At 45.1% G+C, this 25,058-nt stretch overlaps 1 protein-coding gene across 1 annotated transcript; it reads left to right on the top strand.

Moving 5' to 3' along the window:
* The first annotated feature begins 12,516 nt into the window (after positions 1-12,516).
* On the top strand, positions 12,517-24,991 carry LOC310912170 (U4/U6 small nuclear ribonucleoprotein Prp3-like). The gene has a single exon (XM_083866470.1). The coding sequence runs from the start codon at positions 14,339-14,341 to the stop codon at positions 16,382-16,384; it is 2,046 nt and encodes a 681-aa protein (XP_083722596.1). The 5' UTR covers positions 12,517-14,338; the 3' UTR covers positions 16,385-24,991.
* The last annotated feature ends 67 nt before the right edge of the window (positions 24,992-25,058 follow it).

Here is a 25,058-nt window from a genome sequence, read left to right on the forward strand (position 1 = left end):
AACATTGTTCCCAATATCCAATCTAAACGTCCCTTGGCAAAACCTGAGCCCATTTCTCCTTGTCCTGCCATTTATTACCTAGGACAAGAGACTGACCGCCACCTGGCTACAGCCTCCTTTCAGTGGATTGCAGAGTGATAAGGTCTCCCCTGAGCCTCCTTTTTTCCAGGCTAAACACCCCCAGCTCCCTCAGCTGCTCCTCATCAGACCTGTGCTCCAAACCCTTCACCAACTCCATTGCCCTTCTCTGGACACACTCCAACATCTCAATGCCCTTCTTGTACTGAGGAGCCCAGAACTGGACATAGGATTTGAGGTGTGGCCTCACCAGTGCTGAGTACAGGGGGACAATCCCTGCCCTGCTCCTGCTGGCCACAATTTCTGATACAGGCCATTGGTCTTCTTGCCATCCAGGCACATGGTGATTCATGTTTAACTGCTGTTGGCCAATGTCAGAGTCCAGGGCATCCCTTTGGACACCCTGGGTCCCGAGGATGAGAGTTTGAATCCTGGACAGGGGGGTGTGGAACTGGTCCTGTTAGGTTGGAGACCTTGGCACAGAGCCCAGGAAGACACTGGCTTTGATTTTAGTCCATGGGAGAGGCTTCCAACTCTGAGAGAGTGTTTTCACAGAGGTGTGAAAACAGTAGTTTAGCATGGCACAGGGTGGAAAAATTTGTAGTTTTGGGGTTCTTAGAATGGAGGTAAATGGGGGACAAAATGGAGGATTTGGGGCAGTACCCTGGGTTCTTCTCCTTCTCCCTTGGCCTCCATCTTCTGCAGTGAGGGGGGCACAAAGTAGTTCAAGGAGATTGGGTCAGAGTAGAGGTGACCCTTTTAGTATAGGTAATAGGCATTGGCACGTAATTATAAATAATAGATACATAATTTTCTGTATAAGAAGGTAGGGACCTCCCATCAAGGGGGAGTCATCCTGTGTCTGAGCAGCAGAACAGATCTTGGCTGGACACAGAGAAAATTGTAAGATAAAAAACAATAAACACATGAGAAACCTTGAAAAACAAGACCTTGAACACTCAGTTTCATTCTTGTGTCTGGCTCAGGCCTCTCAGAGGGGAAAAGACTCTAACCACCTGAATCTCGGGTGAAAAACCAAACCCAAGAGGCCAACACTTCCACGTCCTTTTCCACAGTGCAGCTTTCCAGGCACTCTGCCCCAAGCCTGGAGTGTTGCATGGGGGCCTGTTGTGACCCTGTGCTTCTGCAAGGGCCCTTGCTTTCCTGCACTAGGTCTACATAACCGTTTTCATCCTTCCTCAAAGCATCCTCCAGGTACTTCCTGGAGGTCTCCCAGTGCAACTGGAAATCCTTACAGCACAGGCTGGGCCTCTCACAGGGGTAGAAGAGCAGGTTCCCAAAGGTGAGGTCTCGTACTGAGCTTTACAATGAGCTCTCTAAGTTCAGCAATTATTGTTTGTATAAAAATCAGAGAATCACAGTACGATTGAGGTTGAAAAGGACCTCTGGAGGTCATCTGGTCCGACCCTCCCACTTAAGCAGGGTCATCTAGAGATGAAAAAATATGAGATGCAGTCAGTAACTGTGGTGGTTGGGCTCCTAACCACAGGTAATGACAAATATCCAGCCAACCTTCATTGGCTGATACTCTGCACCCAACCAGTGAATCAATCAGAGGGATTGAACAACAACTAATCAGTCCTTGTCCAGCCCCTCCTCACTGCAGAAACCCTGGCAAAGGTGCTGATCCAGATGGTACCAACTCTGCTGACCGGGTTGCACGAAGAGGAGATGCCAGTGCCACCATCAGCACCAATGTAATGGCACACACATTACTGCCTTTCTGCCAGAAACTGTTCTGCAGAGGCCAGTGAAGCAGCCAGCAATGTCTGCAATCAGTAGTTACCCTTTGGAAGACAAGCTGGGTCAGTAGAGAGAACAGTCACTTGGATTTCTGAGCGAGGGGAACAAATCCCCTTGACCAGTGGTTATTTAGGTTATTTAGGCTTCACCATAGCCCTGTTGATAACATCAAAGCCTTCTGACAGATTGCAGATGTCAGCATGGACTCTGATCTTTGGCTGCTGCCCAGAGAAAATTATTAATCACTTTGACAATCACTATCCAAAGGAAGTCTAAACAAGTAGTGCTTCAGCATCAGGATTACAGGAAATATCAAAGCTGTAAAAGGCCAGAATTTCTGTCCTTGGGACCCAAATAGTTTGATCTGACTAATGAATATATACACTGTGACCAAATATCATAGAAATGTTTACCAGCCTTCAAAGGGATGTCTGAGGTGGAAATTACCCAGGGCCGGTGCTGAAGGCAAACACTGTTTCTAATACCTGCATGTACCTATAGGAACCAGAAGTGGGGTTTGTCCTCTATATGTGTAGGTGATTACCATGTGCTGGACTCGATTACACACAACCCTTTACCTGTGTGAGTGTGGGGAAAAAATGGCCTCTTGAGATCTATTGCATTTTTGCCCTTTATTTCAACAGGACTAAAATCCCACTTGGACAATTTCCACCAAAGACTGAGCTGCTGTAAGGAGCAGCCCGCCCCAGTCATTCCCTGCTGGCCTTGCTGTTGAACCCATATGGTTTCACAAGATAGTCTAGTCTTAAAACCCACCATTTATCAGTTCTAATGCTATTAATAAAGTACGGTTTTCAGTGGTGAAAGAAACCAGCAGAATCTGGTTTGTGGAGCCAACTTCACAAGCAATGAACTTCGCTGTGTTTTTTCTGTAATTTTCACAACCGGAGGGAACAAGCTGGGTTTCACAACATTTTAGCTTCTGGTTGAACTTCCATCACAAGCAAAGGTGATATTTGCAGGTTGAAGTACAGCCCTTGTTTACTTTAGTAGCACATCTCCCAGCAGCTTCAACCAGGAAAGAGTTTTGTCCTCACTGTCTTTTACTGGCAGGGCTTTTGTTCCCATGGTCAAGTCAAAAACCTTCCTGTTCACCTCTGGCCCCATGACATATGGCTGGGCATCATCCTCACTTTGCTCTTTCTCATAAACAACCTCTTTTTTTTGGCCTGATTTCTGCTCTAAACAATATTTCTTCTTATAACTTAATTTTTACTTCAGATTAAATGCCATCTCCTAGCAACTGGTATATTTTTGTACCTAGTCTGCTAACTTTCAGTGTTTGAATATTGCTCTCCATTCATTTTGCTGTCTCAGACAGAAAATGCTGGTTTCCAGATACCTACTAGTATGTACATTAGTTTCTTAAATTTCTAAACAGTTGAGTCAGTTAAACAGCTAAATTTATATCCACCTGTTTATTGACTTCATAGATGTCCTCCAGAGGAAAAAAAATACACGATGTAGTCCTTCTGCTTGGTGTCTCTTTAGAAGAGAAACATGGATCAGGTGCTGCCTTTGAAAGGGGTGTCTCACCTGAGATGTTTTGGTATGGGGCTCTTTCTCTCACTGTGCAAACCCTTGGCATTTCTTGACATGTTAAAGAAATATTGAGAAATGAACTTACCACCCTCTGCAGACAAACCACGTGTGTCCTCCCAACAAGCCATGGCAAAAGCCCATGTTGGCTCTCAAGAGCAGGACAAGGCTGAGTTCTGTCCACAGTGAACCTTTCATGGACCTTGCATTAAAAATGAGCCATTTCTTTTTTGGATGTTTAGCTCAGATTCTGTGATATGACTTTTAAATGTGTGTGAAGAGGCATTTGCTATGTTTATCTTTGTAGATGGCATGGCAGGGTCTCAGCACACTGCAGAGATGCTTCAAACCAGGAGTCTCATTGGAAATTCTTAAGATTTTTGAGACTTGTCTACGAATTTGCCTTCAAGAAGCATTAGCAAGGAGGGCTCAACTGTGGTTTATTAACTTCAGTAAACCACAGTCTCTATCTGAGCTTCCCCAGGTTGTCAACAGAGGGAAACGGCAGATTTTAGGATGTGCATCAGTGCTGCAGCTGTCTGCTGCAGACTGGGATGGGGAATCCCCAAGCAGAGCCTGGAAACAGACTTTGCAGATGTTTTGTGCTGGTCAGGTGGATCCTCTAACACAACAGGGTGAAATCCTTCCTTAGATTTGGTTTCTTGTTTTGTCACTTTTCTATCCATGCAAACGTAACTTTAGCTATTTTTCCTGTTTGCAATGGCTATAAATGGAATTTACATGTAATAAAAGATGCTGTCCACAAGAATAGAAAAACAACTCATAATTCATGACTTTTATCTGTAACTTCTCACTTCCAAAATATCTATTTGATAAGCTGTGAGTCATGTATATTGGTTGGTAGAGATATGCTTAGCTGTGATTTGTACAGTGAGACATAAATTATCAGTTAATTAGATGAAAAAATTCTCTGTGAACTACTGCTTCCCCTCTCTCCCTTTCCCCCCACCCCCCTCACTTCTGCTTTAACTCCCCTCTATTTAAAGCCATGATGCCATTGCCTGATACCCTGAAAACATGCCACACACCTTCTCCAACAGCAGTGTTTCCTTCAGGACTGCTGGCAGGTATAAAGATTGAAGCTGCCACTGACTTCCTGCAAAAATAACGTGGCATCAGTACTAGTTACAAACAATGGGGTATTTAACTTCACATCTCTGCTAAAAAAAGTATTTCCTGCCCCCAGGCTTCAACTGTGCTGGCTCAGAGAGATAGACACTTAGGACATTCTTTAATACTGCTTTGTTTTCCTGCAGAAGCCCCTGCAAGGTTCTGGCCAAAGCATTTGCCAGACAATCCTCAGAGGGCAGATTTGCATCCTGCTAACTCTAAAATTCATAAAATATCCATGTGAGGAAGGATATGTGTGAGTGATTCCCTGACAGCTGGGTGGAACCATAGATAGCTGTGATCACCCGATGAGAACATGAATTGTGTCAGATATTGCTGAGCTGGTTGGGTCTTGCCTGCTACATGTGATAGCATCATTAACACATACTGACAGATGTTTTCCTCTCAGCTTGGCCAGAGGTGCCTGCACATCAGTAGGTAGCACTGAGCAGAGACAGAGTCAGGTTTTGGCAATTTTATGCAGTTTGGCTCCTGAAGGATTAAACTCTGCTGTAACATAAAGTAAGGTAACCTTGTGCAGTAGTTTAGATTAGTCAGTATTGAGTTAAAAGAATTCTGTGCACTGAGGCTTTGTAGAAGAGGATGTTTGCCAGTTTTCATGGAGCAGAAACAGTAGATTCTCCTGTGCATCCTTTCTCCTCACTTACCTGTTACCCCAGGCAGAGCACCACTCACACACAGAGGGCAAGGAGCTCTTATCTAGAAAGCCAAGTCTGGGATGAGTTCCTCCATGACCTGACTTTTCCAGCCTGCTCCCCTGCTGTGGCACCTCCTGTTCCTTGCCTCAACTCTCCCCTGGCCACAGTCCCATGATGCCAGTCTCCTGCACTGAAGTTTAGCAAGCTGGGTTCTTTCAGAAGGACAAAGAGCATTAAAAGACAGACTTTGCCTGGATGCAAACTGTGCCACACTGTTGTATGCCTTGAAATGATATACAGACATTTAATAACTCACATGAATGATTTCTCCCTGCACAAGAATCCAGTGACAAGAATCTGTCACTGATACGCTGTGTTGGGTTTGAGTGGCAGGGTTTGGTAGCAGGGGCACTACAGGAGTGGCCTCTGTGAGAAGCTACCAAGAAGCTTCCCCCATGTCTGACAGTGCCAATGCCAGCTGGCTTCAGGATGGTCAAGGCCAAACCCATCAGCAGTGTCAGTAATACCTTTGTGATAGTGTATTTAAGAAGAGGGGGAAAAATACCTCTTCAGAATAACAGCAGTGGGGAGAGGAATGAGAATATGTGAGCAAAACTGCCCTGCAGACTACAGGGTCAGTGAGGAAGGAGGGGAGGAAGCCTTCAGGCACCAGAGCAGAGATTCACCTGCAGCCCATGGAGGGCCCCACACTGGACCAGGTGGGTGCCAAAGGAGGCTGTGACTCCATGGGAAGCCCATGCTGGAGCAGGCTCCTGGCAGGACTTGTGACCCTGTGAGGGTCCCACATTGGAGCAGTCTGGTCCTAAAGTACTGCACCCCATGGAAGGGACCTACACTGGAGCAGTTTGTGGAAAACTGAAGCCATGGGAAGGACTCATGTTGGAGGTGTTTGTGGAGAACTTATGTTGGAAAATGTCTCCCATGGGAACTATCCTACACTGGAGAAGGGGAGAAGTGGGATCTATCCTCCTGAAGAGGAAAGAGTGGCAGAGATGAGTGATGAACTGACCACAAACCCCATTCCCGGTTCCCCTGATGAGTATGAATGCTCTGAGAATATTTTCATTTAGCAGCACTGATGTGACTTAGGGTCCTTCCACATGAATTGGTGCTACAGTACATGAGGCTTGTTCAGGAAAAAAGAAAGGGATATTAAAAAAAAGGTAGCAAAGAGGGCCAAAGAGAGGCTGGAGTGAGCTGATACCAGATGGGATGAAGAGGCAGCGGTAGGGACTAGGAGGAACAGGAGGTGTGATGGTGAAAAGGCACAAGGGAGATCCAGTGAGGAGACACAGGAATGGCAAATGATCTTTGCAGCAGCAATTTGAATGGACATGTGCCAGGAAAGATTTCATTTGTCAGGGGCAGAAGGAAGGATGCTGCAGTGAGATGTGAGATGATCTGAAGTTCATCTGTGAGGATGGAGGGGAAGGCTGTGTCTTGCCTGTGGTCTGAAGGAAGAATCTGGAAGGCTTCAGTGTGGCCTGGAAGAAATTGAGAGATGCTCTGTGGCCTCTGTTATGTACAAGGTCAGATTAGACATTCACAGGAGTCCCTCCTGAGTTTAGCATCTATAAATCTGTGAAATAGAAGCTTTAAACCACGATAAAGGCCTGAGTCCTTGGAGCATCATATTGAAAGCCCAGAGTATTGTGAGACATTGGCTTTAAGACTGGGATTTGGGGGTGTAGAAAATCAATTTCAGGATTTTTAAATTATTATTATTTTAAGGTTTATTTCATCTACCTGGTTTTACAGGCAGAGGATATTAAAAAACCAAAACCCTCTAATAAAATATTTAAAGCCCTCTAAATATCCTTAAGAGAGTCTTTTCATAACATGTGTTGCATAAATAGGCAGGATGCTGCTGGGATGTGATATACAGATGTCATCACTTTGATAGTTTCATAGATTTCACAGCCAGAAGGCACCACCATGGTGGTTTCCTCTGCCTTCCTGCATAATGCAGACCATGGAGTTTTGCCCAGCAATTCCCACACCGATACATGAGCAGCATCATGTACAAAGACATCCACACTTAAAGTATCTTTTGGGGTGATGGAGAACCTACCATATCCCATGTCGGCTCCTCCAGTGGTTAATTACAAGACCATTAAGGAGAAAAATGTGCCTCACTTTCAACTGTTTTGTTTTTTTTTTTAGCTCCACTCTTCCTGGTTTATATGCCTTTGTCTGCTAGGTTAAGTATTCTCTGGTACCATATTCCTCTTCCATGTATAGATACTTACAGATCAATTCATCCCTTATATTCCTCTTGGATAATATAAATGGATTGTGCTCCTTTAGGTCATTGTAAAATATGCTTTCAGTCAGCCTTACAGGTTCTTGCCCAATCTTTCTCAGTGTTACAACATGATTTTTAAGTGTTGATAGCTGAGCTGGACTTGTTTTGTCTCATTAATGTCATGTTTAGGGCTAATATGTTTCCCCTACCAGTCAATATTCCCATTTATACATCCTAGGGTCATATTAGCCCCTTTAACAAGAGCATTGCACATGGAATTCATATTCAATTGCTTATCTGTTGTGACCTCTTAGGTAAACAGCCAAGAACAGCTTCCTGAATATTCCGTCTATAAAAACTCCCATGGGATCACTCTTCATTTGCAACTCCTCTTTGGAGACTTGTCATTTAACTGCCTCATAATCCATTTTAAAAGTGCCATATTGATTTTTACAGTGCTACCATTCAGAACAAACTGAATAGCAGAATGCAACCCCCAGCATTGCTCTGATCTTTCCAAGGAGACCTATTTCCATGGAGATGCATGCCCACAGCTTCTGGTTCCCTACAGCAGCTCTGTGCCTTGGCTGGCAGTGAGGGAGCGTGAGGCCACCCCAGCTCCTGTTTCTGGAGGAGGTCTGCTGCTGCTTCAAATCTATAATTGGAAGCACAGGAAATTGGAGCAAAAGCACCAACCATGAGCTCTGAAACTTCTGGAGAGGGTAAATGGATTTGCAGCTAATGCTTGCGGAGATGGCCGAGCTGTTACTGATGTGTTTAGATACCAATGCTTCTTGATGGTTTTCAGGGAATATTTTCAGACAATATCCTACTCTCAGGAGGTCCCAAACTGGCCCGTGGAGAAGTATCAGTCTGAAAATCCCATATAAATGCCCTGCTGCTAGTGCTTAAACCCACACTGGTTTTAGAGTGGTTTTAATTTAACAGGGAGGGGTGTGTGACTGGTGACCCAAGAGAAATGCTGAAGGCTGAGGGTGGTCCTTGGTCCGACGTGTTTGGATAATATTCCAGACAATCTTGGTTTTCCTGTTGGTTGCCAAGTCCCTCTTGGGATTAGCAGAACACGGTCCAAAAGGCTCATATTTTGAGATTAAGAGGCAGCTTGTTATGGGACTAATAACATGGAGAAGGAGGGGAAGCATGAAGAAAGATTTCCCCTCGTTTCCCCTGCATCATACTCTACGACTCATGGAAGTGGAGGAGGGCAGAAGAGATACTGCCTCAGGGTAAAACAAGCAGCTGTTGTCCCCAGGTGGAATTAGACAGTGGGAGCCCTGAATCCCACAATTTCTCATGTTCCTGACAAAAGTTTTACTTGCCAAGAATTGCCAAAACCAGGCTGAGTCTGGGACCTAAGGGATGTGGACAAAACCACTCAGCATAACAGTGCCCTCCATGCTCTGGATTAGAACTTAAACAGAGGCAGAAATAACCCTGCAATGTCCCCAAAGTACTAAAATTTCTTGCTGTTATGACAACAGGCAGGGGCTTATCTGGCTTTCCTGCATGTGGGAGCATTTCTGTTGTGCAAATCCTTGCAGCTGCACTTTTCAAGTGGGGCAACTGTTGCAGCTAAGTAAAAATGTTAAAATGAGTTAATCAGCTTAGTACAATGGTTTCCACTATTTTCCATAAAACAATTTGCCTCCCACATAGTCTGCTCTGTCCCATTTCACAGCACGGAGGAGAGCCAAAGCACCCCTCAGGCTGAGCATCCGGCGCTCAGCACCAACCAGGCTCTCCCATCTCGCCTGGGAAGTGCCAGAGCAGAGTGTTCAAGCTGAGACTTATGATGTGCCCTGAAGTGCTTCATTTCTCTGCAGTAAAACTCTCCAGTGAAGGAAAAGCAGTTTTCCTAATCCGCCTAGAGCTGCTGGTGGAGGCTGGAGGTGGCCACGCACACTCCCTCAGCCTGTCCTTTGTAATGCACGGCTGAAGCTCGCAAGGCTTCAGCCAGCTGGCTATAAAATATTTCCTCTCTTCAGCTCATAACTGGGCTCAATATAACTTTTTTTGTTTGTTTTAACCCCTAGTTCCAAGGCTTTTCTCTACCTATCCCTAATTTTCTGATGGTGCCTAGTAAAGAGCAGATGAAAGGCTGGATGCAAGGAGCTGGGCTGACCCTGGTCCTGCAGGGTGCCCCCCGTTTTGAGTTTGCAGGTCTCACTGAGTTCTGTGTTTGTCCCGGACAGCACAGGAACTGGGCTCTCACTCACCCGGTGGCTTCGGATGGGAAGGTGGGGCCAGTCCCTGCTGTCACCCCAGGCTCTGGCTCTGCATCTGAACTGGCCACGGCAGGGGACGTGTCCCAGTTTCTAAACTGACAGCCGAAGGTATTGACTTAAATGAGTCTGGAATTAGTCATAGCTACATAGTAGCAGGTTTTTACCTGGAAGAGGTAGAAAATGAAGAGGCAGTTCCTTTTGAAATGTAAAGTAATGATAATTAACTGAGGTAACTCTTTGCTTCCCATTCAAGTCTTACCTGCAGGAAAATTGAACTGAGAAAGAGATCTTGGCAGACAACTTGGTCCTGTCATACCACAGGGTCAGGATTGCTGAGGAATGCTTTTCAAAGCTATTCTCCATCTCTTTTAAGCAGCTGCTCCAGCATCCCTGTTCCTAAAAGGAATTTTTTTTTGTTGTTTTTGTTCCTAGAAAGTGTCCAGTGTGCATCCTTGCTGCTGTTTTAGCCTGTTGTTCCATCACTGACATGGACACAAGGTTAATCCCCGTGTTTCCCTAAATAAAAACCTGTAGCAATTTCTTCTCTGCTTTATCTCCTCCCAAGGCCAATGCCTCAGCACCATTTATTAAAAGGAAAACTCTTCTTTTTGACAGTGTGTTTCTCACATGCAATAATTCAGTGTATTTCCCATGTGATGCTAATAACAGTAGAAGGGAAGAAATCACGTCAGGTGCAGAAAAGCAAGAAGGCAATGACAAGGCAGTGACATGAATGAGACAAAGGAGTGAAACAGACCTCAGACACGGCGAGAGCAGGATGATGGGACACCTCACCCGTGAAAGGGTCACTGCATGCACAGATTGGCACCTGGAGCAGGGAGAGGTGGGCACTGGAGAAGAAGGAGTTGTGCATGGCAACTTCCTGTCTCCCAGATCATGTGTCTCTTTTGTACCACAGTGCCAGGCCTGTTCAAATCAGTCTGACTTGTAACACAGTCTTCTTGGAAGACTTGAAGTTTCTCTGTTGACTCTCAAGGTTTAAGAGTGACAGGTAAATGCATTTCCAGTTCTACAGTAAGAAGATAGGACACAAAGAGACAATGTGAGGGGACGTGTCCTTTCAGAAGCAACAGGTCAACAGTGGGACTGGGAACATCACATGTGTTTCTAGAGTTGCACTTCATTCGCTGGACTTCACTATGGACATAACAGTGTGTGCTCATATCAAAAGGCATTGCTCAAATGAGCACAGATCCGCTCAGTGAACAAACACAATCTTAGTTCAAGAATACAATTTTTGAACAGGGACATGGCATTGAGCCCAAGGGTCCAAGCAGCATAAGCTGGGCCTGTAACCCCTGGATAGATGCTCAGCATAAGGTAAGCTTTGGTGGATCCATGGGAGATGTACATGAGTATAACACAAGGTCATGCAAGTTTCATCGAGGACTGATTGTCACTGGAAGGAAAATGACCAAGAAAAATGAACTGTACAACTGATTGCTCCATTGACAGCTTCTGAGTAACAAACTGTGTATAAAGAAACTGCAATCCCAGCCCCAAGATTTGTAACACTAAACCCACGTGAGCACAAATGGAAACGCCTTGTCCACAGCTTCAAATAACTATTTTCTCTGTCACCAGGGAGAAATATTTCATGATCATTACAGCTGCTGTTTCATTATAAAGCAGATCTGGTTTAGGTGGCATATTGTTTATAATGGAAATAATCCTAGTGTGAAGCACAGAGAGCTGTAATAATATGGCACCACTGTAACCCTTAGAGGGACCCTGATGGTGAAAGCGGAATGTGACACAGCAATTTCTTCTTTACTTGTATTATTGCTCTAATTTCCCTCAACCCAAGAAGAAACATGCACAGATTTGTTCAAAAAGAGAGGTCTCCCTGCTAACATATTCTTCTCTCTGACAAGTTTTATGGAGTAAAAAGCTTTTTAAAGATATAAGCAGAATTTAGTAAATTGCAGTCCCATCATGAGATGTTAAAATACTGATTTTTTTAGAAGACAAATTATCTTGACTTTGTCAGTTACAGCTTACACTGTATAATTTTGTTCTATTATTTCGTATTAATCCAGTGTTTTGCGTTTGACCAAAACATGTCATCAGTCTCTACCTTACAAATGTGAGAGTCTTCAGAATTATGGCTGAAAAGAAAAAAACCACATACATGGAAGAGTATAATATCATGCTGGAATTTCAGCTTTTCAGCATTTTTGTGAAAACTACCTAATCCATTGACTTTTAAATTGCTCACATGCCATAAACACTAAGAATAAATGGGGCGGGTGGGATGGAAGTGAAATGCCTCGCAGCATAAACAGCCTAGTACCTGCTTCTTTTGCGGTTTGGTCCCCTTAGAGGATGCTTCACTGCTGACAAGGGCATCCCCCAAGTCTTGAGAAATAAGGGCAGTGAAAGGAGAATTCTTCCTCACCGTGTGCAGTGTCTGCTTGCTGTTGCACTGCACTAAAGCAAAATCAGAAGAGTTGGTCTGGATTCACACCCAAACCCTGCCCAGAAGAGTAGAGCCCTTTGCTCAGATAACAGCTGTGATGTGCTGCATTTAGGCAGCCCCTGCACCCCTGCAGCAAATCACTGCACAGATCCAGGGACTGTGGCTGGGGAAGGAGACCTGCAGGTGGGCAAAAAGCTCTGCCCACCTTCAGGTGCTGGAAACAACCTGAATGAGAACGCTCAGACTGACACGTCAGAATTGTTGCTGGGAAAAAATCCGGCTTTTTTTTCTCCCTCCTTTTTATGACCTGGATCAAGCTTGACCTTATTTAAATCAAACAAATACTTTTACTGTATAATAAAAATTCCATGTTTTAATACATTGCCATGCACAAATGAAGTCAAACAATGCAGAGTACAAAATTGTCAAATATACAAAATGATAAAGCAGATACCCAAAGCTTCCAGAGATCATGCCCAAAGATACCAAAAACTTGATATTGGTTTTCATTTTATTGTTTAAAAGAACTCCTCCCTCCCACCCGGGCTTTATTTTTTGTTGATTTTTGAAAACAGAAAGAAGTAAAGACTTAATATAAAAACTGTAAGGTGGAACTAAGTGATGGCCACTTTGTATACTAAAAATTAGTTTGCATGATAATTTCTGTTTTGGGAAAGCAACACTGCTGTGCAGCTGAACAACTTGGATGCCTGGGGAAACACAGTGTACATCAAACAAAAAGGCACACTTTTGTCTCATGCCACCTCATTTCACTCCATCATTAAAAAGTTCAGCCACAGATGTACTGGGAATAATAGTATGTCACTTTATAAGCATTAGAGTGCTGGCATCTTCCTAGATTATCAACCAAGTTAACATTAAAAGGAGATCACGGGCTTAGAGTATTTTCTTACTGAATCTAAACCAGAACTGAGTCCAAAGGCAGCAGGATCAGACATGCACGACTTGCTGGCTTCAGGTGACTGTTTTCACCATGGTCAAGGGCTTGCAGTCAGCCTTTCTGCATCCAGCTGTCCTGCATCAGGTGACCAGATCTCCCAGGACCTGGATCCAGCCTCTCTCTCATTCCCTGCAGCTCATGTCCATCGTCAGCGGCTGATGCGGATGCACCAGCACAGCCTGGTATCTGATTGTGTCCATGGGCTCCTTTTTGGGAAGCAACCTTTGGAGACAACTCAGGTGCAACTGCAATCCCAGCTCTTAGCTGCCTGCTTTCCTCAGGGTCAGATTCAAACAACTTTAAATTCAGCTCCCCAAAACAGAGGACCCCAAGTTTAGAGCCCCCTTTGCTGGTTTATGGTGTGCAGAGCCAGGCAGACTTTCCTCCCATCTTACCCAGTGTCTTTAGTTGCAGTGCACGATGTAACCAAAAGTATTCTAATGCCATCTGTTGAAAACAGTTGAGGAGATGTTTTTCTTTATCTCTTCTATAACCCTCATAACTCGGGGGTGGGAGGGGGCAAGTGTCTTCTGTTAATGGGCCAGCTGTTAAAACCAGGTGGGCCATTGTTCTCTATCTTTTCCACGACTCCTCCTCCCTCCAGGGAGATATCTGCTGTTAATGGGCCATTAAAGCTCACTTCCTGACTGCTAAAATTACATCATCCCATTGTGAGATGCTCCACCCAGTGGGAGGAGCCAAGCATTCCTACCTGGATAAAACCTGCAATTCAGAACCCCAAGGCAGCCTGTTTCCACTGGATTCCAGAGGAAGACCAGACCCATCTCACCACCACTGGACCTTCAGAAGGAAAATACACCCTTCTACAGGATCCTCTCTGCTCCAACAGAACAATATCTATCACTCCAGGAGGACTTATTGGACTGCTACCAACACCCTCACCAACACGGTGTCAGGTATTCTGACTCTGTCACTGTTTTCTTTTTTATGTTTATTTGCATTTTTTTGTACTATTACATTTTTATTTTTAATATTCCTAGCAAAGAACTGTTATTCCTATTCCCATATCTTTGACTGAAATCCCCTTAATTTCAAAATTATAATAATTTGGAGGGAGGGTGTTTACATACTCCATTCCCAGGGAGGCTTGGGCTTTCCCTGGCAGACAACTGTCTTTTCAAATCAAAACAGATTTGTTTCAGGAGCTGCCGGGACCAGTGTGAGGGAACAGGGCCTCTCTGAGCCGGGTGGCTCCACTCAGCCCAAGCAGAGATGTCACTGTCCATGCAGGAGCTGGACCAGCTGAAGCCAAGGATTGAGAAGATGGTGAAGTGTGTGCTGGGCTTCTCGGAGCCCACTGTGGTCACCACAGCACTCAACTGCCTTGGGAAGGGCATGGACAAGAAGAAAGCAGCCCACCACCTTAAACCCTTCCTGGAGGATTCTACCCTGCGGTTTGTAGACAAGCTCTTTGAGGCAGTGGAGGAAGGACAAAGCTCCCAGCGCTCCAAATCCAACAGCGACTGGAAACGGGAGCTAAAGGATGTGTTTGGTGATGACTCTGAGGTGTTCAAGGAATCCTCTGTCAAGAAGCGGTGCATCTCACGGTTCGAGGAGGTTGAGGATAAGCCTGAAGCCATTCCAGGCCCACTGTTGGAGAGCCCAGGGGTGCTGACTGAGCTCCAGATCAAACAGATGATGGAGGCAGCAACCCGACAGATTGAAGAAAAGAAAAAGCAGCTGGGTTTCATCAGTCCTCTGACACCACAGCCCAAAATTTCTTCCTTGTCCCAATCAGAACAGCTCCCCTTCAGCAACATGATCCAGCCTTCGCAGGCAGCCATGTACATGAATGATGCCATCGGGAAGGCCAGGAAATCTGCAGAGCTGCACGCCCGGATCCAGGCTCAGCTGGCCCTGAAACCGGGGCTCATTGGCAATGCCAGCATGGTGGGCTTGGCCAACCTGCACACCATGGGCATCGCACTGCCCAAAGGGGAGCTGAGGGATGAGACCAAGGCCAGGCCTCTGATCCTGGATGAGCAGGGCCGGACTGTGGATGCAAGCAGGAATGAGATCAAGCTGACCCACTGTATGCCCACCCTAAAGGCCAACATCCGTGCGGTGAAGAGACAGCAGTTCAAACAGCAGCTTAAGGAAAAGCCCTCAGAAGACATGGAGTCAAACACGTACTTTGACCCCCGGGTCTCCATAACCCCAGCCCAGCGGCGGAAACGCACCTTTAAGTTCCATGAAAAAGGCAAATTTGAGAAAATTGCCCAGAGGTTGCGAACAAAGGCTCGGCTAGAAAAGCTGCAGGCAGAGATCTCCCAGGCTGCCAGGAAAACTGGGATTCACACTTCCACGAAGTTGGCTCTGTTCACCCCTAAGAAGGAGCTTAAGGAGGGGGAAATCCCAGAAATCGAGTGGTGGGACTCCTACATTATCCCCAATGGCCCGGATTTAAAAGGTGGGACAACCTCAAAGAAAGATGTGTACTTTGGGATCACAAACCTGGTGGAGCACCTGGCCCAGCTCAGCCCCCCAGTGGATAGTGACACGCCGGTGACCCTGGGTGTGTATTTAACAAAAAAAGAGCAGAAGAAATTACGGCGCCAGACACGGCGAGAAGCCCAGAAGGAGCTGCAGGAGAAGGTCAGGCTGGGCCTGATGCCACCACCAGAGCCCAAAGTGAGGATTTCTAACCTGATGCAGGTGCTGAGCACAGAAGCTGTCCAGGACCCAACAAAGGTGGAAACTCACATCCGAGCACAGATGGCCAAGAGACAGAAGGCTCACGAGGAAGCAAACGCAGCAAGGAAGCTCACGGCAGAGCAGCGGAAAGCCAAGAAGGTGAAAAAGCTCAAGAAAGATGTTTCACAGGGTGTTCACATTGCTGTGTACAGGGTCCAAAACTTAAGCAATCCAGCAAAAAAATTCAAGATCGAGGTAAATGCTGGGCAGCTGTACCTCACAGGTGTGGTGGTTCTGCACAAAGATGTCAATGTGGTGGTGGTAGAAGGAGGCCCGAAAGCACAGAAAAAATTCAAACGTCTTATGCTGCATCGAATAAAGTGGGATGAACAGATATCAAACATGAAGGGAGAGGATGACGACGAGCCTGACAAAGAGTCTGTTAAGAAAACAAACAAATGCTCTCTGGTTTGGGAGGGCATGGCGAAGGATCGCAGTTTTGGTGAGATGAAGTTCAAACAGTGCCCCACGGAGATCATGGCGCAGGAGCACTTCAAGAAGCACAGTGCTGAGCACTACTGGGACCTGGCACTCAGCGAGTCCATGCTTGAGTCCAGGGACTGAGCCTGGCCACGGCCCCACGGCCACTCCTGCCCCACAGCCCCACCATCTGCCATTGATCCAGGCTGCGCTGGAAAAGGGTGAGGCTCCTGAACATCGACAGTACGTCAATGACATCATTGTGTGGGGAAACACGGCAATGGAGGTGTTTGAGAAGGGGGAGAAGATCATCCAGATTCTCCTGGAAGCCGGTTTTGCCATTAAGAGCAAAGTCAAGGGACCTGCCCAAGAGATCCAGTTCCTGGGGGTAAAATGGCAAGATGGATGGTGCCAGATTCCCACTGAGATCATCAATAAGATCACTGCAATGTCTCCACCAACCAGCAAGAAGGAAATGGAATCTTTCCAAGGTGCCATAGATTTTTGGAGAATGCACATTCCTGAGTACAGCCAGATTGTGAGCCCTCTCTACCTGGTTAACCACAAGAAGAATGATTTCCACTGGGGCCCTGAACAGCAACAAGCCTTTGCCCAGATAAAACAAGAGATAGCTCATGCAGTAGCCGTTAGCCTAGTCAGGATAGGACCAGAGGTGGGGAATGTGGTTTACTCCACAGCTGGGAACAATGGTTTGTCCTTGGCCTTTGGCAGAAGGTGCCTGGGGAGACTCAAGGCTGACCACTGGGATTCTGGAGCCAAAGTTACAGAGGGTGAGAAGCCAACTACACTCAGAGAAGGAAATCTTGGCCACCTATGAAGGAGTTCAAGCCGCTTCCAAGTTGATTGGCCCAGAAGCACAACTCCTCCTGGCACCCTGACTACCAGTGCTGGGGTGGATGTTTTAATAAAAGGTTCCCACTACCCTCCACACCACTGGCACTACATGGAGCAAATGGACTGCCCTCATCCCACAGTGCGCCCATATTGGAAACCCAAATCACCCTGGAATTTTGGAGATAATTACAAACTGGCCAGAAGGTGAAAACTTTGGTCTCATGGATGAAGAGGAGCAGGTACAAATAACGTGCTGAAGAAGCCTCACCATACAACCAGCTGCCAGCAGAAGAAACACGCTACGCTCTTTTCACTGACAGTTCCTGTTGCATCGTAGGGATGAACTGGAAGTGGGAAAGAAGCTGTGTGAAGGCCCACATGACAGGTTGCAGAGGTTACTGGAGGAGAAGGTGGATCGAGTCAACTTGCTGAACTCAAAGCCGTTCAATTGGCCCTGGACATTGCTGAAAAATAGAAGTGGCCAAAGCTCTACCTCTACACCAATTCATAGATGGCAGCAAATGCTCTGTGGGGTTGGCTGGAAAGATGGAAAAAGGCAAACTGGCAGTGTAGGGGAAAACCAATCTGGGCTGCTGATGAGTGGAAAGACATTGCCACTCATATAGAAAAGCTGCCAGTGAAAGTCCGTCATGTAGATGCCCATGTGTCCAAGAATCAGGCTAATGAGGAGCACTGAAACAAGCTGGTAGATCAGGCTGCAAAGATAGACTTCTAGATTGTCAACACAAGGGAGAGTTGTTCCTAGCTCAATGGGCCTGTGATGCCTCAGGTCATCAGGGCAGAGATTCCACCTGTAAGTGGGCACAAGACCAATGGACAGATCTAAACATGGACAGCATTTCTCAGGTTATCCATGACTGTGAGACATGTGCTGCGATTAAGCAGGTGAAGCCCCTATGGAATGGCAGGTGTTTGTCCAAATATAAGTATGGGGAAGCCTGGAAAATTGACTACATCACCCTTCCCCAAACCTGCCACGGCAAGTGCTGACCTTGGTGGAAGCCACCACTGGATGGCTGCAGACCTACCCTGTGCCTCACGCTCAGAACACCATCCTGGACCTGGAAAACCAAGTCCTGTGGAGACACAGCACCCCTGAGAGAATTGAGTTGGACAATGGGACCCATTTCAAGAACAGACTTATACATACCTGGGCCAGAGAACATGGTATTGAATGGATATATCACATTCCTTATCATGTACCAGCTGCTGGGAGAGTTGAATGTTGCAACGGACTAGTTAAGACTGCCCTGAAGGCACTTGGCAGGGGGACTTTCAAGAATTGGGAAATCAACTTAGCAAAAGCCACCTGGATGGTCAACACCCAGACTCCATCAACTGAGCTGGTCCTGCCCAGTCTGAACCCTTGCACACAGTCAATGGAGATAAAGTCCCTGTGATACACATGAAAGGTATTTTTGTAAAGACTGTTTGGATTAACCCCACCTCAGGCAAAGGCGGAATCATCAGTGGGAGTTCTTGCTCAAGGACCTGGTTACACTTGGTGGGTAATGCAGAAAGATGGAGAAACCTGTTGTGTACTACAGGGAAGCCTAATCTGAAGTGCGAATTGTGCGTAAGGTTTCATCATGTATATATGTATATGTGTATATATATCTGTTGAAACTGGTTGGGGAAGTGTTTTTTCCCTACTGTGACCCATTCCTTGTGACTCTGGGGAGGAGGGGGCAGGTGTCTTTCTGATAATGGGCCAGCTGTTAAAACCAGGTGGGGCAGTGTTTCTTTATCTCTTCCACAACCCATCCTCCCTCCAGGGGGATATCTGCTGTTAATGGGCCATTAAGGCTCACTTCATGACTGATAAAAATTACACCATGCCATTGTGAGATGCTCCACTCAGTGGGAGGAGCCAAGCATTCCTACCTGGATAAACCCTGAGATTCAAAACCCCAAGGCAGCCTGTTTCCACTGGATTCCTGGACGAAGACTGGGCCCATCTCACCATCACTGGACCTTCAGAAAAACTACACCCTTCTACAGCATCATTTCTTCAACAGATCACCTGTCACTCCAGGAGGATTTAATTGGACTGCTACCAACACCCTCACCAACACAGTGTCAGGTTGTTATTCTGACTCTGTCAGTGTTTCCTTTTTTTGCTAGTTTGCTTTTTTTGTACTATTACATTTTTATTTGTAATATTCCTAGTAAAGATTTGTTATTCCTATTCCCATCTCTTTGCCTGAAATCCGCTTAATTTCAAAATTATAATAATTTGGAGGGAGGGTGTTTATATTCTCCATTCCAAGGGAGGCTTGGGCTTTCCCTGGCAGACACCTGTTTGTTCCAAGCCAAGACACCCAGACAATGAAAAAGAAACCATAGTTTCAAAGCAGGTCCAGGTAGCTGCAGTCCCTGCAAAAAACTGAAACCAAAGCCCAGGATATCCCAAGGTACTACCTTGCCCCTTTCAGATCCTGCAATATCTGTGAGAAATTTAAAAACACACATCTTTGCTTTGCCAAGCAACCCTGCAGCTTAGTGCAAATCAAAGGAGTCTTCTCCTCAGTGGACACAGCCTCTTTGGGGAAATGCTGGTCATTCCCATTGCCAGGGTATTGTCCAGTCCTGGCAGGAATGTCTCCTGCCAAGGCTGCAGGAGCCACTCAGCACAGACAGAACACTGTGCTCTGCATGTTGGTTAGCCTGGCATGGCTCCATTCCTCCCCTTGGTCAGTGGTGTTGGATTCAGGGGAGAAGGATGAGATGTGAGTCTGATGCTGAGATGCTTTGCATAGGCTGGAAGATCCTGTTCCTCTGTGCTTTTCCTACTGTCAATCTCTTTCCCAACTTTTGCAGAAGTGCAGAGAAGGAGCCTCTTGCATACAAGGGAAGCAGACAAAGTGCTAAAAGACTCCAAACATTTCTTTATCTATCTGGTCTGGAGACCAAAGCTTGGCTCAGTAAGGAAAACTTCAGCCTAGATGTAAAGCCATCCTCTCAATATTGAAAAAAACCCAACCAACTGAGCAGTTCCTTTAAGCATCTGACGGGACAATTTGATTTTTTTTTTCCCCCTTCCCTGCACAGCTTCTTATTGCTTACATGCAGTTTTGATGCAATAACAATCTCTCTGCTTTAAAAAAAACCCCTGTGTTTTGCTATTTAATTTGGTGACTTACGATATCAAATAGATAAATTCAAGGCAAATGCCTAATAGAAGGAATGTGATTAGAAGTGTAACTACAGATTTTTTTTTTTTTCTGAGAAACTATTTAGATATATTTGGAATTAGTATCAGAAAGGAGCTTTTCATTTTCTTAGCCTGGTCTGAGCCTGAGCTGTGATAATGCTGTCAGTCCTACTCTCATGGCAGAAGCAGATGTTACAGTCATGTGCCAGTCCAGCTTCGCCCCTGCCCAGCTGGCCCCAGCCACGCCTGCTGCAGATCGCTCTCCTCCAGAGCTGCAAGGTGCCTAATACCAATCTGCAGTAAGTATTGCTTTTATAGTTTCCTTGTTTGTGTAACTGTTTACTCTTTAGACTGTACATCCCAGTCTGTGCTTTCCCCAGCACTTGATGAAGCACATGGAAGATGACTCCAATGGTGCACACTTGCTTTGTGCACATCGACTGCGGCTTTGTGAAATCTGGATCCAACACTGAGTATCCTTTGCTTATTTCTGAAATACAACACTCAAACCAGCCAATGGTAACAGGACCCAATCTGGCAAAAAAACACTGCTGGGAGCAGCTGTCATTTCTCTGGGTAATCCCACTGATGTAATTTCACTTCCAGGGCTTTATTAACCAGCTCCAATGGGGCTTGTCATGAGAGCAGAGGTTTGCTGTCTTTGAAGCAAGGAACTTGTGTACTGTGCTCAGCTGCACAGTGATACAATCAGCCTCTCCATCAGCACTGCAGCTTCTCTGCCAGTTGTTGCAGGCATGAAAATCTGTCTCTTGCCAGCAAGATGCTACCTCTTTAAGAGGCAAACCCACAGCTGTTTTTCCTTGCTTTGACTACATATCCACATGGTGTAATCACTTGCATGCAGCATTTTGTCCCAGGCTGCTATCAGTGAAAGGCTACAGACTCTTGGTATGTCCAAGGGTTTTGTTGTCCATTCTTGTCCAGTTCTCTTTTTTTAACTATGTGCAGCAGAACCTTACAACTGTGAGCAGACCTACTGATGCTCATATCAAATGCACAGCTTTCCACAGAAGCTGTTTAAATTAATACCATTTTGTGGGAAAAAAAAAAAAAAAAAGGATTTGATTGCTCTGCCTTCTTGTAATATTGGCAACTTCAGGATATTTTTAATTCAGAAGTTTACATCTGATGATCTAGTCTAATCCTCACATAACACATGCCTAATAACTTCATCCAGTAATTGCTGCACCAAGCCTGGATTTCAGTTTGAGGTAGAACTTATTGACTTAGAAAAATACTTTGCACACATTTAAAGACTTTATGTGATGGAGAACATACCAGGTAACTGAGTAAGTTGTCTCCATGGGTAATCATCCTCCCTGTTAAGTGTTTGCACTTAATTTCTAGCCTGAAATCAGTTTCCAACCAGTAAAGCACATCATTCCCTTTTCTTCTAAATAGAAGAGATACCTGCCTTCAGAAAACACTTCCCTGCCCAGGTAGAAGATTGTGATTGCAGATGGAGATCAAGTCACTTCTTCAAATTGCCTGTGATAAATTAATAGCTTGAGCTTCATTAGTCTGACACTATAATAAGAACTGCTTTCCTGCCCTTGACTGACACTGGGAACTATTGAAAATAATCCTTTCTAGTTGTTGATACCTTTTTTTTGAAAGACTGACAATGACCAAACAAACTGGAATGGCATCACTATTGCCAGGTCCTACATCCCAGCTGGCAAGAGCATCTCTGGGGCTGATGCTGAACAGATAATTTCTAACCTTCACAGCCACTGTATTATTGCAGACATACTCCCCATGCTTCTAACTTGGACTTGCTGCCATCTCCCCTGGATTTTTAACTTTCATGTCTTCTAGGTTATTCTCCACTACTGACCTGCTCAGATCATTATTTACTGTGCCCCTGTTCTTGTCATCTCGGGCTGTTGCCAACAGTAATTTTCTTCTTCCCTGGGGGTATATTGAAAATAGAGCATACCTTGGGAGGAGCTCATCAGAAGTAGCCTCACTGAGGATAATTCATATTTACAGCTATTTTTTTGTGATCTAGCCTGTAATCCATTTTTAATCCATTTAATATGGGTGATATTGATTTTGCATTGTGCTATTTTGTTCTTTATCAGAATCAAATGCTCTACAGGAGGCAAAGTATACTACGCCAGCAGAGTTGCTTTTTTCAACAATCCTTTGATATCATGAAAATCATAGCAAGTTCATTTGGTATGATACAGTTCTATAAAAATAATATAGAGGGTTTTATCAATTTTTAATGGCTCTAATGATTACGCCATTTCAACTTTCTCATGATTTGCCTGATAGGAATCTAATGAGTCTATAGTTTTCTGGATCAAGCTACTCATTCTTTTGAATTATTGTGGTTTTGGTGTCATTTCAAGCTTCCTTTATGCTTTCTGGTACTGAGGAGTCCTAGGCAAGTTTTTCCTTCACTTTTGGGTTCAGTTAATGGTTCTACAAATTTAAAATTAGGCTTGGATAGTTACTGCTTAATATTACTGAATTGCATTTTAATGTGTAATCTGACTCCCTCCTTCCACTGCTTTCAAATAAAAAACAAGACTATTTGTTTGGTTTCCAATACGGTGTGAGCAATCTCTGTCCTGGGCCTGTCTAACATCACACTTAGCTTTGCTATGACAGCATTTATTAGTATATATGTAAAGTCTTTGGTGTAACCAGCCCTAAGCTATTTGCCACTGACTTCCCATACATTTTTGGCTTCCTTCATTAAGCATCTACTTTTCTTACTTGCTGATTTATCCTCATGAGCCTGCCTAATCACCCATACGTTATGTTGGCGTTTTTTTTTGCACTCCAGATTACTTTCTTGAATTTTACTATAGGAGGTTGCAGGTAATGCTGGTAATATTTTCCCCTCACCCACCAATTTCAATTATACTGAAGGACCTTCTCTTTTTAAATTAAAATCTTATTGACAGCCTATATATACCAGGGTCAACTGCAGTCCTGCAGCAGAGCTATTCAAGGAGACTCTGATGGCAGAGATGGTAACTGTTAAAGGGGACCAATGTGAAAGATGCAGGGTTTTACTTTGCTTTATTTTGAATAGTGCAGATCTTTTGGCTTTGTGGCAGGTGGAGGGAGGTTCATTTTAGTGATCACAAAAAAATGCCACCTTGATGGCTCCTTGGCTGACACTAATCAACACATCTCTGGAGACTGCAGTGGAGCAGTGCCAATGGAGGTCTGCCAGGGTCTGGCATGGGATCTTTTGAAAATTCAGGGCAAACACAGAATTTTGTAATTTTTAATGGTTTCATTTCCTCAATGACATTGCAGCTGCAATTGAGTGACAGCACTTACCCTAAGGAAGAGACGGGGAGGCGTGGACTCACTGGTACAGCACTGTCATGCACTTGGACAAGCAAAACCAAAGAGCTCTAAGAGCTTTTTCAAACTCCCCTCCCAGGAGGCTGCCTTTCCCTTAACAGAATAAATGGCAGGTGTTCAGGAACAGAAAGCCACCCAGATGAAAAAATACGAGGAACAAAACAGTGCAAAGGATGATCTCAGCTGTGGCATGCTCTCTGGGGTGAGCAATTCCTTCGGGTTTCTAGTGGAGGACTTCTCACGGTGTGAAGCGCTTGGAATGGCTGAGATTTTGACAGGGATTCTTAGTGGGGTCTGATGCTGCAACCTGGACACAGAGAAACCGGATGAGGGTGGCAGCAGGGGAAGGCTCCAGCTGGGAGGAAGGCTGCAGGTCTGCACAGGGAACAGGGTCCTGGTCACAACCCTGCCTCGTCTCAGAGCTAAAAAGTGGTGATCAATGTAAGAGCAGCATGGCCTTTTATGAATTTATCTATCTCCACAGGCTGATAATGGCTGCTTTATGAAAATAGCATTAGTCTTCCACTCTTTTGCAGTGAACTAATGGCTCTGAGCATATTTAAATTCATTTCCTTTGCCGGAATAACTTATTTGCTCCCTTTCATGTTGACTTGGTCTTTGGCACTCTTGACATAAATGATTTATTGACTAGAGATAAAGCATTCTTTCCCCTGAACTGTTCCTGCAACCCAGGCAAAAGCGGATATGTCTGCTATTAATAAGGTGTTCGGCATAAAAAATGCAATAGACTTGATTGTCTGCACTCAACAGCCTTTCCGAGAACACAGTACCTGCCCCCATTCATAAGAACAAAAATCTCTCCCACATGTTTATTTATATTAAAAACTTTTCAGAAGAATACGCTGGGATCCAGACAGTTGTTCAGGAGATGTAGAACAATTTCATAAATATCCCTGAGGAAGCATGGCCTACTTTGGGAGAATAACAGTGATTAAAAAAATCCAAACACAATGAATAGTTAAATACAAGCCAAAAAGTACAGTTATTTCCTTATGGCTCTGGCAGACAGCTACACACGTGAGAAGTGTCATGAGGCTCGGGGGAGCTATGCTTGCAGTTATCCACATGCATAGGCTGGCTGCAGGATGGAGACCTACACCAGCTTCAAGGGAGGTTTGTCTGATAGGCACCTACAGCAGACTTCTCTCCGAGTCTGCCTACTCAAGGGTCTGGACTTGATTTTCACATTTCTCAGGGCCTATAACACTGCTTTTCTAGGTCACCATAGCTAAAATCCTGGGAAGCTTTTAAAGCAAACTGTTTTAACAGGAGAAGTGCACACATCTAAATTCATGCCCATATACTGGAAGATGTTCAAAACTAACATTGATACAAAAGAAGCTTCTAGTGGATCTCTGCCTAACTCAACTTCTTCTCAAACACCCTTTTAAGGTAACACTCTCGATAAACTCTTCT

This window comes from Zosterops lateralis (genome assembly GCF_965231275.1).
Source record: "Zosterops lateralis genome assembly, chromosome: 1".
NCBI classification, from domain to species: Eukaryota; Metazoa; Chordata; class Aves; order Passeriformes; family Zosteropidae; genus Zosterops; species Zosterops lateralis.

What these genes read in the sequence shown, in the direction of transcription:
- LOC310912170 (XM_083866470.1), top strand. Translation starts at nt 14,339, where the DNA reads ATGTCACTGTCCATGCAGGAGCTGGACCAGCTGAAGCCAAGGATTGAG.